Source organism: Schistocerca serialis, chromosome 7, assembly GCF_023864345.2.
Source record: "Schistocerca serialis cubense isolate TAMUIC-IGC-003099 chromosome 7, iqSchSeri2.2, whole genome shotgun sequence".
Lineage (NCBI taxonomy): Eukaryota > Metazoa > Arthropoda > Insecta > Orthoptera > Acrididae > Schistocerca > Schistocerca serialis.
Genome location: NC_064644.1, coordinates 592,904,843 through 592,918,064, shown reverse-complemented (window position 1 = coordinate 592,918,064; position 13,222 = coordinate 592,904,843). Strand labels below are relative to the sequence as shown.

General features: G+C 43.3%; 1 protein-coding gene across 1 annotated transcript in view; it reads left to right on the top strand.

Annotated features, from left to right (window-relative positions):
- LOC126413272 (myrosinase 1-like) overlaps positions 1-7,918 on the top strand; it is a 61,540-nt gene extending 53,622 nt beyond the window's left edge. The window contains exon 11 of the mRNA XM_050083172.1: positions 7,780-7,918. Coding sequence (XP_049939129.1) covers positions 7,780-7,918 — 139 coding nt within the window. The remainder of the gene's footprint in view (positions 1-7,779) is intronic.
- The last annotated feature ends 5,304 nt before the right edge of the window (positions 7,919-13,222 follow it).

Below are 13,222 nucleotides of genomic sequence, written 5' to 3'. Positions count from 1 at the left end.
TTGATTTCAGTGAGGTATCTGGCAGCGATGATTTTATTATCCTAATGTTGAAAACGACACAAATGAGTTTCTCAGACACTGACTTCGGAGGTACAACCAGAAGAGCAGAAAGAAACATCAAAAAATCGATTGTGGATTGTCAAAGTAGGAATGTGCCTCGTTTATTTTCTCTCTTTATACAAATGCTACGTGGTCTTTGTTATTACCACTTGCCTCTCGTCCTCGTTGGACAATCCGCTCTCAGGAGTGCCCTAGAGTTCAGGATTTTCTCCGTTTATTTTGCCCTTGTGAATCAATGATCTTACCTGTTTTAATATGACTCTCTTCCTGCTGATATCCAGTATTATCGAACTGCCAGTAATAAATCACCTAATAAGTCACGTTCGACGTATCACGCATGAATGGTACACTGTGTTCACCATCAATACAGCTGCAACGCATGGGTCTCAACTTAAACCAGCTCCGTGTAACAGCGAATGCTTACCACAAACATGTAACTTCCAGTCACTTTAGTCCATCTTATGAATAATTAGCGTGGATGTGATCGGAAAAGTGACGTGAATATTCACAAGCACCCCTTTTTTTTCATTCAAGCTGGAGTCTCCCTCACTTGTAGTCGCGTATTAAATACCTACCATCATTACGTAATTCCAGAACTGGTACTTCTAGCATCTGCCTTGAACGTAGGTATAGTTCCAAATCTTTCTCCATTTCCCTCTCTCATTACCAAAAGAATATAATATCTCCACAACAAAAATGGAAATAACACTGATATGTAGTTTCATTAACTAGGAATAACACGCGTGTCTTTCCTCACAGATGCGCTTGTTCTGGTTAGTGGACAACTCGTGACAGCTGTTTGCAGGGATCCACACCCCACATCATTCCATTTTCTTCTTTTCTGTGAAAATAGCCTACACACTTGATAGGTTTTCTTGCCCGTGCTGGTTTCTCGTCGAAACTGGCTGCATATGACTAGCAAATAACGCTAATCCTTCTGGCACAGAGTGTTCACAAGACTGCTGTCTGTGTGCTAAACTACAGTACAGTGGCGTGTACTTGGCCATACGCTCTCTGCCGACTACACGTGTGCTTTAATCTGGCGTCATCAATGTTGATACAGTGACGTCTGGGGTTCATGAGAGATGGACCACTGACTGAGTACATTGATAAAGGTGCACGTTTAATTTACTAAACAGCCGTTTCAATACATCAGCTGGAAAGCACACAATATTGATATTGTACGAGAATAGCGCTTTTCAGTTCAGAAGGAGTAATGATGAACATAATTACTATATTAGAAGGAAATACTACATTCATTATTCCACATTAAGCCCAAAAAAGGCTGCACGAAGCAAAATTCTTCAATGATTTAAAATGTCTGACAGACTGCAAAGTTTAATTCGAGAACAAAGTGAAAAAGTTTCTCCTTGACAAATCTGTTTCGTAGAAGACTTTCTATTTACATAATATATAAAGTGTCACTGAGTAGAAACTACTAATTTCCATTTTCATTAAAACAGAACAAACTGTAAATGGTCAGCATGTAGCCATTATTACATGTGAATGTATAATATGAATGTAAAGTGACACATCATTACTTTTAACCATACAAATGTTGTATGGAACATGAAAGTAACTCATCGAGTCCTAGACTGTAATAACATTGTGAAATACCTGCAGGCATACACTGTAGGTGTGGCTGTCACACCTTTCTGCGTCACCGACATGGACCATCTTTGTATGCTGCTGAATGGCAAATACGAAGGCCGTTTCTCGCTCACTCGCCTAATTTTACACGTATGAAATAACAAAATAACATCGGTCGTTACATTTTGTGACCTGTAGAGGCATTTGACTGAGTGATTGATAATGTCCTCATAGATAAACACTCACATCTAACTAAAAGAAAGTATAAAGTTGTATTGAATAATTCAAACAATGTAAGCAGTTAGTGTGGGTGTGCAACAACGTAAGCGAACAAATAACACGTATACTTTTGTACCGACAACTGAGCAGTTGCATCGCTAGTTGTTTGTTTAGTAGCACACTGTTTCACGATTCTGTCGCAATTGTAGCTCATTAGCATGTTTGTGAGGTGAAGCTTCTTAAATTCTCTTTGTTTTGGCAATTGAAGTAAATTTTACCGTGGCAACAACAAAACTGTAGGCTCACTGCAGACTCAACGCTCATAACGCTTCTCTGAAAAAAAATGGAAAAAAGTTCAGTCCGGGGAAAATGAATCAAGACTACTGCAGCAATTTAGGGGTATTCTGTAACCCAGTGTATTTTTAAAAACGAACGACTGCGACTAAAATTTGCCAAAGGCAGCAGGCAAATTTCGGTCCTAAAGTGTCACAGTTAAAGAATTTTTTCCCCAGTTACCAACGTCACCATATTCAGCGATTACAAATCCACTATGGATTCTCATACAATCGACGTTTCCAAGTGACGACCTCACGAATAGCCTGCTAGTGCTCGCTTCTCTACGCAGACGGGTTGCGAAGCGCCAACTCTCATAATCGTGTTTGCTTTCTCTAAATGGATTTGTCAACACAACATAAATAGTTAATAATATCCCGTAATCATAAACTGCAAAGAAGATCTGTATATGAATCATTTATTTAGTTCAAAGACAACACAAATGATGAAACAGTTTACACCGTACATAACCTGTACCAGGCAATTTCAGTTTCGTAACAACAGTGAAGCTGTATAATGCGCGGCAAATACGAGAATGGCGCAGAAATTTCCCGCAGTAAACGAACATCAACGTCTGCAGTTCCAAATTGACGCTTTCTAGAAACATTTGTTGCCACTGACGGCGGACAAGCGGACCCGCAGCAGATAAAGTAAAGAAGAAAGTCACTCATTCCACCGGCAGATCAAAACGCCATGGAAATGGAAATGAGTGTTTGGCGTCATTGGCCGGGAGGTCCCTTGCGGGGCAGGTCCTGCCGCCTTGGTGCAGGTCTTATTACAGTCGACGCCACATTGGGTAACCTGCGTACCGGATGGGGATGAAATGATACTGAAGACAGCACAACACCCAGTTCCTGAGCGGAGAAAAATCCCCGACCCAGTCGGGAATCGAACCCGGGCCCGTAGAACGGTAATCCGTCACGCTGACCACTCAGCTATGGGGGCGGACAGCAAAACGCCATCACCAGATGCAAGGGAATTACCACCATCCTGTGCCCTACTGTGCAAGTGTTTTGGCGGTAAGGCGGTCCATGTGTCCATGGGCGTTCCCAAACGGTCTCAGCGGTGGCCAATCGACCAAGGCCACACAAGCAGCGAATCGAGGCTGATTGTTTACGTTATCACGCTGTTTGCATGTATGTGACGCACGAGCGAGTAAACCGTCGTTACATTAACAGTACAGATGCAAGTGTGCTGCCGCACAGAGAGAACGATACTATGCCAGTGGGTGCACCTCACCTTACTGCAGCCAGCAGGTTTCACATTACAACATACATTAAAAGTGAGATAATAACTGACTTGGTTTTCTGTGTAAAGTTCACATAGAGGTTTGTACTAGCAAACGTCATTGAGTCGATCTTGAGAGCGGCTTTCATTCACCATCAAAGACTGGAAATAAACCTCCTTAACTGTGGAATAGATCATGATGGGTTTTATGTCTGCCTGGAGTGGCAAACATAAGTTGGAATTGGTAGCAGGAGGTGACCGGGGTGAGACGCAAGATCTGATGGCCGAGAAAAGATTAGTATCAAAGTAAGGCACCAGCGATCAGGAAGATACTTATCTTTATTCTCCACGCTGAAGCAGGTACCGTCTATTGCTCTCATAGAAAATAGCTACCTAATTAAGTTCACAATACCATTCACAAATCCACAGTGTAATCCAAATCGTAACTAAGTTCTAAGCCCAAGGTTGTCATATGAAATTACACAATAACACTTCGATATTAACACAGCTAACGAGCAAGAGCGATGGCCGTGGCGTCAGGTCTGTGCTCCCGTTACATGTTGTGGGCATGGAGGGAGCTGCCGGCAAGAACCATTGAACGGCGCGACGTCATCAGCCGTAGGTAACGCCATGTACCTCCGGCGGCCGCGACGTGAAGCTAAGGTCGACCACCGCGCGTGTGCGGCCGAGCTGCAGGGCGCGCGTGATTCGGTTAGGTCCGCGGACATGGCAATGATGTGTCCGCCTCCATAGCTGAGCGGTCAGTGCGGCAGAATGCCATGCGAGGGGCCGTGTCCGAGTTCCCCTCGGAGACCGGTTGTTATGTTGTCTCCGTCATCATTTTACAATATGCAAATAACAAGTAAGCGCACCGTGGTTGAAATATTCGAAGCTCACAGGGAGCTATCTTCGTCGGCCGGCAGCCGCCCGTGGAGCGGACAGTGTTTGCCCGAGTGAAAGGGGGAACGACCCCATGTTTGGCTTAAAAGCAAATTCCGCTACATTGTGTGGGAGCGCCCAACCTATGCATTCTTTACAAATATAGCATGTAGTTTCAGAGATTTTCACAGGGAGACAGCAAACGCCAAACGCCAATACTACAGATTTCTGGATTGGTAGCCTTAAACGAAACGTCATTCTCGCGTTTTAGAAGAGCAATGCTGATTCGCAGACGATGTTTCTGACGCCTTGAGCTGAAGGAGTAATGGAAGAGACTGAAAGATATACCCCTTCACGTCTGGCGTGGAGAGGGGCCGTTCCGTTGTCGCTCTTGGAGCAGGGACACGTAACAAGAGCGTGTGCGCTCGTACGTGTACTCAAAGAGCGAGGAACAAGTCTCTCCTCAGTACTTCACTGGGAGAGCACCTCTGTCGAGAGCGAATCGGAGTGCGACTCTATATTGAGTCCTTGTGATTAAGCATTGTTCACTGTGTTGGCCGCCACACTTATTGTGCAGTGTGAACTGACAGAGTTATAGTTAAACGCCTGCGAGCGAAATTTTGAGTGGTATCGCAGTGGACTGGTTATCTGACTGGTGTACCACGCCAATAGTTAGACTAGGGGCGAATAGGAGTCCTTGACTTCATCAAGGTGTCGGGAGAGTTTGATTGGCGAAGGTCAATCCAGATAGAAAGAGAGTTATCTTATTTGTCAGCAGCGAGTGGCGCAGACAGCAGTCATCGCAGCTTACGGTACTGTGCGCTACAGCTATTGCAAGCCCCACATTTCCTCCACATCAGTACACTTCACTGCATTTGACCCACGACAGCCTTGACCGTACCTAGCAACATTCTATTCAAGTTGAGTAGGCGCGGCTCTCAGCCATTCTGCCAAGTCAATAACAACCTTAAACTTTGTATAGTAATTTCCTTAGTGAATCCTATCCTTGAGTGGTAACTTCACATTCCGAAAAGAACCCGGAAATTGTTCAGTTCATAACTAAAGGTGCCATTGTGTTTTCTATGAATTTTAGCAAAATAAATAATAATTTTCGTTAGTTTCATGTTTTTCTTACACTAACTAGCACTACTCCAGTACCCAAGTATCCCACTAGTTACGTAAGAAATTTTGTGCATTTTTGTGTCATTTCCTTACAGTGGACGACTCCAGAAGATATTTCTTGCTGAAAGTTTTTCAGGCATTTCTCTTTAGAACGTTAGGGGCGTCTGTCTGACTTCTGTAGTAGTATGGGGGTGGAAATTGCATCTTGCAGGAGCCACAGGGTAAAGGGTACATCTCAGACTAATCCGTTGCGCTGAATGACAGAATAGCAACCAACCATGCTCACACATTTTGTGCCCCACTTATGTGACTTACGTCTTTCCTGAATTGACCAATTAACTCTAGTTGTCGAAGTTATCGACGACAAGAACCCTCCTTGAATACCTTACAAGCGAACACATTGGTTTATCGTTTATATAGACTGGAAATGGCCTGTCTTTTGTGTAACGGCGGAAGTGCCACATAGCTTCATAGATGGCCAGCGTGTGTCAGTCGTATGCACTCCATTTTTCTTTGACTTGTATTGCTATACATCACGTGCTGTCCTTTTGTCAGTGGGGCATCATTTTTAATCTTGCTACAATCTTTCATTTTTATTGGCAATTATCGTTTTCAGTAGTTACGTATATCAAAGGATATATGGCATGTGATACATCTGTGATACTTTTTCTGCCGTTGATGATGGTTTAAGAACTAAGCAGAATAAATAACATTACGACATGCAGCACAGTGTTATGCATTTTGGAAAATTCGTACATGCATCTAAGCAACATTATGCATTCCAGTTAGTTTGTAGCTCTATCAATTTCTGTGAGAAATAAATCTAAGGATTTCCACACTTGTTAGCGTATTGACGGTGCTGCGGCTATCGCCTGCTGATTAGCACCTGCCACTGCTGCTAATGTCGCATTATGGACCGGATGAGACAAGAGCGCTGCGTTTTGTAAGTTTTCTTCTACTTTTTCAAATGCATGTTCCATCTCCGGCGTCCATGGCAGGCGACGTCTGCCCATAGCGTTGTTATCTGTCAGTGATGAAGTGAGAGGTGCTTGTGTCTCTGCTACTCTTGGCAGGTGTCATCAGCTGAAGTCAACGATTCCTAGGAATGTTCTTAGTTGCAGAAAATCTGTTGGACGTCGGGTGTTTTTAAGGAGCTCTCTCCTGTCCCTGAGTGGACAAATACTGACAACAGAAGCCATGTGGCCGAGGAATTATACCTGTTTTCTGCGCAGAACACATTTTGTTGTATTCACTACAGAAGCATATTTTCGTATCCCGTTGAACACTGCATTGAAGTGTTTCTTGTGTAATGCTGTTGACTGGAAAAATACCAAAGTATTACCTAAATGGGTGAAACAGAAATTCTGTCCCAACTGCACTTCATCTACAAAGCGCTGTTATAACTGGGCGGCACCGTTTACTCCAGATGGCGTGGCTGGATGCTCATAAAGACCGAAATGTGTTATCACTGCCGTCTGAGGGATGCCTTCATCAGCCACAGAAATATGGTTATGAGCCTTCTTACAGACAATGACGCTAAAAATTGCAGCTACGGCTAATACATCCCATATATCATGGACGGGGCAGCAGTCTGGGATGGTACGTGCAGTCAAACCGCCGTAATCTCCTCAGGGGCTCCAGATGCCGTCTTTCTTCTTCACTAGATTTACTAGTGATGCCTATGGGATGTTGGTTCTGCGTATGCTATCCGTTCGTAACATTTCTTCAAATTCTGCTTTTACTGCGGAAAACCGGTCGGTGCCAATTTCCGTGGCTACTGGAAGACTGATTGACAAGGTGTTGTCTTATTATGGTGCACCGTGCTAAGCGACCGATAACTTCCTGTCTGCACGCTGGTATAACACAACTATAGCGTGACGCGATGGTATTTTGCCTATATTTCGTGTGACCACCTGAAACGGAAAGTTAAATGATTGTGGTTAGGGCATCCCAAAGGGTAGACTGGTAGCCTGGTGGAAAGTCCTTTTAGGCGATGCCACCTCGGAAACTTAGTCGCCCACACTTTACCATACGTCCTTTCCCTCTGGCGCGTCTGCGCCTCTCTAACACAGAGCGACTTTCTTTCTGCTATCCTCGATCTATTGGTACATCATTTTCAGTATACAGGAAACCTAAGCATGGATCCGTAATTTTCTATTCGTAATAGAAGCCAATCCACGTAACTTCCAGCACTTATTAAAAAATCGCATTTACACTGTCAATTAGAAATTTCAGTAAACACAAAAGCATTGAGAAAATTATCTTATGTAAAAGTAATCTGTCACTATAAGTAGTGCTAGAATCAGTACATTTGTCTGTCAAAGCCTTACCAGTTTTAAACGTTTGCAGCAAGAAACTAGGGCTGTACGAGGTGGATTTCGACAGCCCGAACAGAACCAGGACGCCAAGGGCCTCTGCAGCTTTCATGTCGGAGATCTTCGAGACTAAGGAGCTGCCTCAGGAATACTTCCGCTACAGTCTCCCCTGAACTACAACTTATCTTGGTCTGCTCTTTATATGACCTTATGTACTGCAAAATAAAGAACTTTGGCTAAGTCTTAATCATTGACGTTCTTTCCTTGTGTGGTAGCGAATGCAATCCGCAGAATCACAGCAGTTCGTTATTGAGACCTTCATCTGGCAGTGGCATTTCCGTTTTGAGACTATCTGAATTCTGATTCCATGTTGCTCATCCGCACATAGTTCTTAAAATTTTACTACATGAAATGCTTTAAGATAACGAAATTAGAGTCCAAGGGAAACGGAAAGCAGTGGATTACGTCTGTAAAGAAATTAAAATCGATAGTACTAAATTTTCCGTACGTTTACATTTCAAAAATTCCTTAGTAAGCATGAAAACCAGGTAACACATGTAGTAGTAATTGCAAGAAGCTAAACTCCCACATTACTCGTATATACCGTTCTATGTAATGACCTGATACAGGGGCAGATGAAGCCTGACATATTAAAATTCCACTAAGAAATAAAACGTAAAACATATTAAACACGAATGGTACGCCACAGATTTTACCAAGAAAGTACGCTGAGAGTGTAAGATAAACTTTTACATTACATTCGTTGTACAAAAATGCTCAAATGAGTAAATTTCTAAGAGACCAAACTGCTGAGGTCATCGGTCCCTAGACTTACACACTGCTTAAACTATCTTATGCTAAGAGCAACACACACACCCATGCCCGAGGGAGGACTCGAACCTCCGACGGCAGGAGCCGCGCAATCAGTGACGTGGCGCCTCTAACCGCGTTCGTTGTACACTGATTGCACATGCATTTCAATATAATTCCATTTGCACAGTTTGTAAAATCCACGTAAACATAAGAAACTACACTAAATTGCAAGATTTCAGTAAACTTAGCACTTCGGGGTAATATTCGGAACAACGCTGATGTTCAACAAACGGACAGTGCAGATAAAGACAAGTGAAACACGAGGACTGAACAAAGCTTAACGACTAAGCGAGAAACACATGTAAACTCGTCACTCGGTATCTAGAAATTAGCTGCAGCTTTAAGCCCGGTGTCACAACTTTGACATTATGAAAGACGGTGACATTATGAAAAACGGTGCGTAACAAAAGCAATACAATAATCAAATGTACTGTGAAGTGGCGTGAGTTGAAGTCGCACATATGTCTCGTCTGCAATGGAAATTCCTTCCAAACAGATTTTACAGCAGACAAAACATTAAATAACAAGTAAATAATATGGAAGAAGGGAAGAAAAAAAGGAAGCTATTTAGAACGTTGAAACTACATCAGTAATTAAGTAATCAGGTCCTCATGGAAGGTAAGACCGCTTTGAACGTCACAGTCTACAAATCTCACCAGGTATGTTCTGCAGGCACCAGCAGTTCAAAGTAGCTTTCAAGGAACTGTGAAGTTAGAATACTTCACACACAAAGCACGATATCAGCGATAGTAGTGTCATGTGCTAGAAAGTAAGTCGTAGGAGCAACTGGGTACTAAACACAGAAACATTTGTATCTACCACTGACCCACACTCGCACCGAACTACTCGACCTGAAATACGCAGCAGAGGATCTGAAATGGCGGGAGTTAAAGTATAACGGCTGCAGAAGAATCGCAAGGTCAGAACACGTAGAAGGCGGCAGCAAATCCTTTTGGAGCAGAAGCCATTATGTGACATATCAGTGATGAGCAAGAGAAAGTGTATGGGTTTACCCTAAAATTCCCGGTATAACGTATCTTGTACCAAGAATCACTGTCGCCGGATAAATTAACCCAAGCGAGCTGTTCGGAATGAACAGGAATAGCTCAAAAAACTTTTAATGCTTGTCCATATCTGATTCCATTAAACGCCATTTTCCTCATTCTTACTGGTTAATGTGTGTTGATCGCCTTCACAGGTGAATGTAAGTCAGTTAAGTCAACCACACCAGAAATACTGAAATACTGCAGTTTAATTACTATGTTAAGGTAATAAACATCACTGCCCCCACCCCCCGAGCCATTGACCTTAACGAATTGGGAAGCCTTTCGTGCCTCAACGAAGCAGATAGCCGTACAGTAATTGCAACCACAACAGATGGGTGTCTGTGGGGAGGTCAGACTAACCCATCGCTCCTGAAGATTAGCAGCCTTTCAATAGTTGCAGGGGACGTACTCAAGATGGTTGACAGATCTAGCCTTGAACCTATGCCATCTGGCCTTGCTGTGTTGGCACTGCGAAAGCAAGCGAAACTACAGCATTTATTCTTTTACTGAAGGCATGTAGCTCTACCGTATGACTTAATGATGATGTCTTCCTTTAGCGTTAAATATTTCAGAGGGAAAAAAACGCCTCATTTGCATCTCTGGACTGGGAATACTCAGGAGAATGTCATCGCGTTAAAACAAACCTGGTATCATACAGGCCCGAGCGTGTAATGTTAGAACCCCCAACTCAATAGGTGCGTTAGAAAATTTAGAACGGGAGGTGGATAGGTTAGACCTAGTGGGAACTAGTGAAGTGCTGTGCCATGGAGAAGAAGACTTCTGGTCAGGTCAGTACAGGGTTGTCACAAGAAAATTGGTTGTAATGCAGGAGTACTCATAATAGTGAATAACAGAATAGGAACACGGGAAAGCTACCATGTATAGCATAGTGAACGCATTATCGTAGCCAAGATAGATAAGAAGCCAAGAAGGAATACGGGTTAATGAGAGAACTAGTTCCGTAGATGCAAAAGAGACTGAAAGAACGTACGATAAGATGAAGAAAATTATTAAATAGTTAAGGGTGACGAAAATTTAATTGTAATGGGGGACTGGAAATCGGTAGTGGGGAAGGAAAGAGAAGGAAACATAGGGGGAGAAGACTGTGGAAAAGGAATGACAGGGGATCCTGCCAGCTAGAATTTTGCACAGAGTATAAATTAATCATTACTTACACTTGGTTTAAGAGTCGTGAAAGAAGGTTGTACGCGTGGAAGAGACCAGAAGACACCGGAAGGTTTCTGACTTATTGTACACAACTGGCCATTAAAATTGCTACACCAGGAAGATGACGTGCTACAGACGCGAAATTTAACAGACAGGGAGAAGGTGCTGTGATATGCAAATGATTAGCTTTTCAGAGCATTCACACAAGGTTGGCGCCGGTGGCGACACTTACAACGTGCTGACATGAGGAAAGATTCCAACCGATTTCTATACACAAACAGCAATTGACCGGCGTTTCCTCGTGAAACGTTGTTGTGATGCCTCGTGTAAGGAAGAAAAATGCGTACCATCACGTTTCCGACTTTGATAAAGGTCGGATTGTAGCCTATCGCGATTGCAGTTTATCGTATCGCGACATTGCTGCTCGCGTTGGTCGAGATCCAATGACTATTAGCAGAATATGGAATCGGTGGGTTCAGGAGGGTAATACGGAACGCCGTGCTGGATCCCAGCGGCCTCGTATCACTAGCAGTCGAGATGACAGGCATCTTATCCGCATGGCTGTAACGGATCGTGAAGCCACGTCTCGATCCCTGAGTCAACAAATGGGGACGTTTGCAAGCCAACAACCATCTGCACGAACAGTTCGACGACGTTTGCAACAGTATGGACTATCAGCTCGGATACCATGGCTGCGGTTACCCTTGAAGCTGCATCGCAGACAGGAGCGCCTGCAATGGTGTACTCAACGACAAACCTGGGTGCACGAATGGCAAAACGTCATTCTTTCGGATGAATTCAGGTTCTGTTTACAGCATCATGATGGTCGCATCCGTGTTTGGCGACATCGCGGTGAACGCACATTGGAAGCATGTATTCGTCTTCGCCATGCTGGCGTATCACCCGGCGTGATGGTATGGGGTGCCATTTGTTACACGTCTCGGTCACCTCTTGTTCGCATTGACGGCACTTTAACAGTGGACGTTACATTTCAGATGTGTTACGACCCGTGGCTCTACCCTTTATTCGATCCCTGCGAAACCCTACATTTCAGCAGGATAATGCACGACCGCATGTTGCAGGTCCTGTACGGGCCTTTCTGGATACAGAAAATGTTCGACTGCTGTCCTGGCCAGCACATTCTCCAGATCTCTCACCAATTGAAAACGTCTGGTCAATGATGGCCGAGCCACTGGCTCGTCACAATACGCCAGTCACTACTCTTGATGAACTGTGGTATCGTGTTGAAGTTGCGTGGGCAGCTGTACCTGTACACGCCATCCAAGCTCTGTTTGACTCAATGCCCAGGCGTATCGAGGCCGTTATTACGGCCAGAAGTGATTGTTCTGGGTACTGATTTCTCAGGATCTATGCTCCCAAATTGCGTGAAAATGTAATCACATGTCAGTTCTAGTGTAATATATTTGTCCAATGAATACCCATTTATCATCTGCATTTCTTCTTGGTGTAGCAATTTTAATGGCCAGTAGTGTATAATGTTAAAATAGATTTTGAAACCAGGTTTTAAACTCGGCGTTCAAGGCGCAGGTGTGAACTTCTTCACTGATTACGAACGGCAGATTAAAAGCAAAGAAGTTGCAGAAAGGTATAGTGATATGGAGTTGGGACTAAGATAAACTGAAGATATTATATTGTTGAGAGTTTTGCGGGACGCATCAGACAACATTGTACTGAAACGGGGTAAAGGAGTACACTGCAAACGAAACAGTAGCTTTAAGAGGAATTAGGAAGGCAACAGAACACCACACGGGTAAATAAGCAATGTGTACTAGAAATTGTAACGTTATGTGTGTGTCCATCGACCGAATTTAACTGGATAAGTTCTCCAGAGAATGAAAGACTGAGTGAAATTGGAAAAGTCGTGTGATATGACGTGACCTGTTCTGGCGCAGAGCGCCAAAGATTACTATTGCGATCCGATATACTCAAAGGCGGTCAAAGTTATTTCTTAAGTCCGACCGCGGTGAAACAAAATATGAGATACAATGTGAAAACAAGATGTGTACTAAATCCTATACCAATTTCGTTTTGTCTCTCTGTATGTGTAGACGCGCGTTATTACAGTTCATTGTAATTTACAATTAAAAATATGTAATATGAATAGTTTCGATGTGAAATGTCTCAATACATCAAGAAGTACGACATATAAAAAAAGCAATGGATATTTGCCTGTTTCTGAGGAGTTGTAATTATTAGCACAAAGGCTGGTTTATGTGGCATTGTCAGCCACGATAATTTGTGAAAAAATGTTTAAAGTAAGTTTCTCTATAGCTTTTTTTTTTTTCTTTCGAATAACCCATTTGGAGGGTACGATGAATCAACTTTGGCTACTCTTCATTGTATTAGATTTCTTCAGTTTCCAAATTTCCT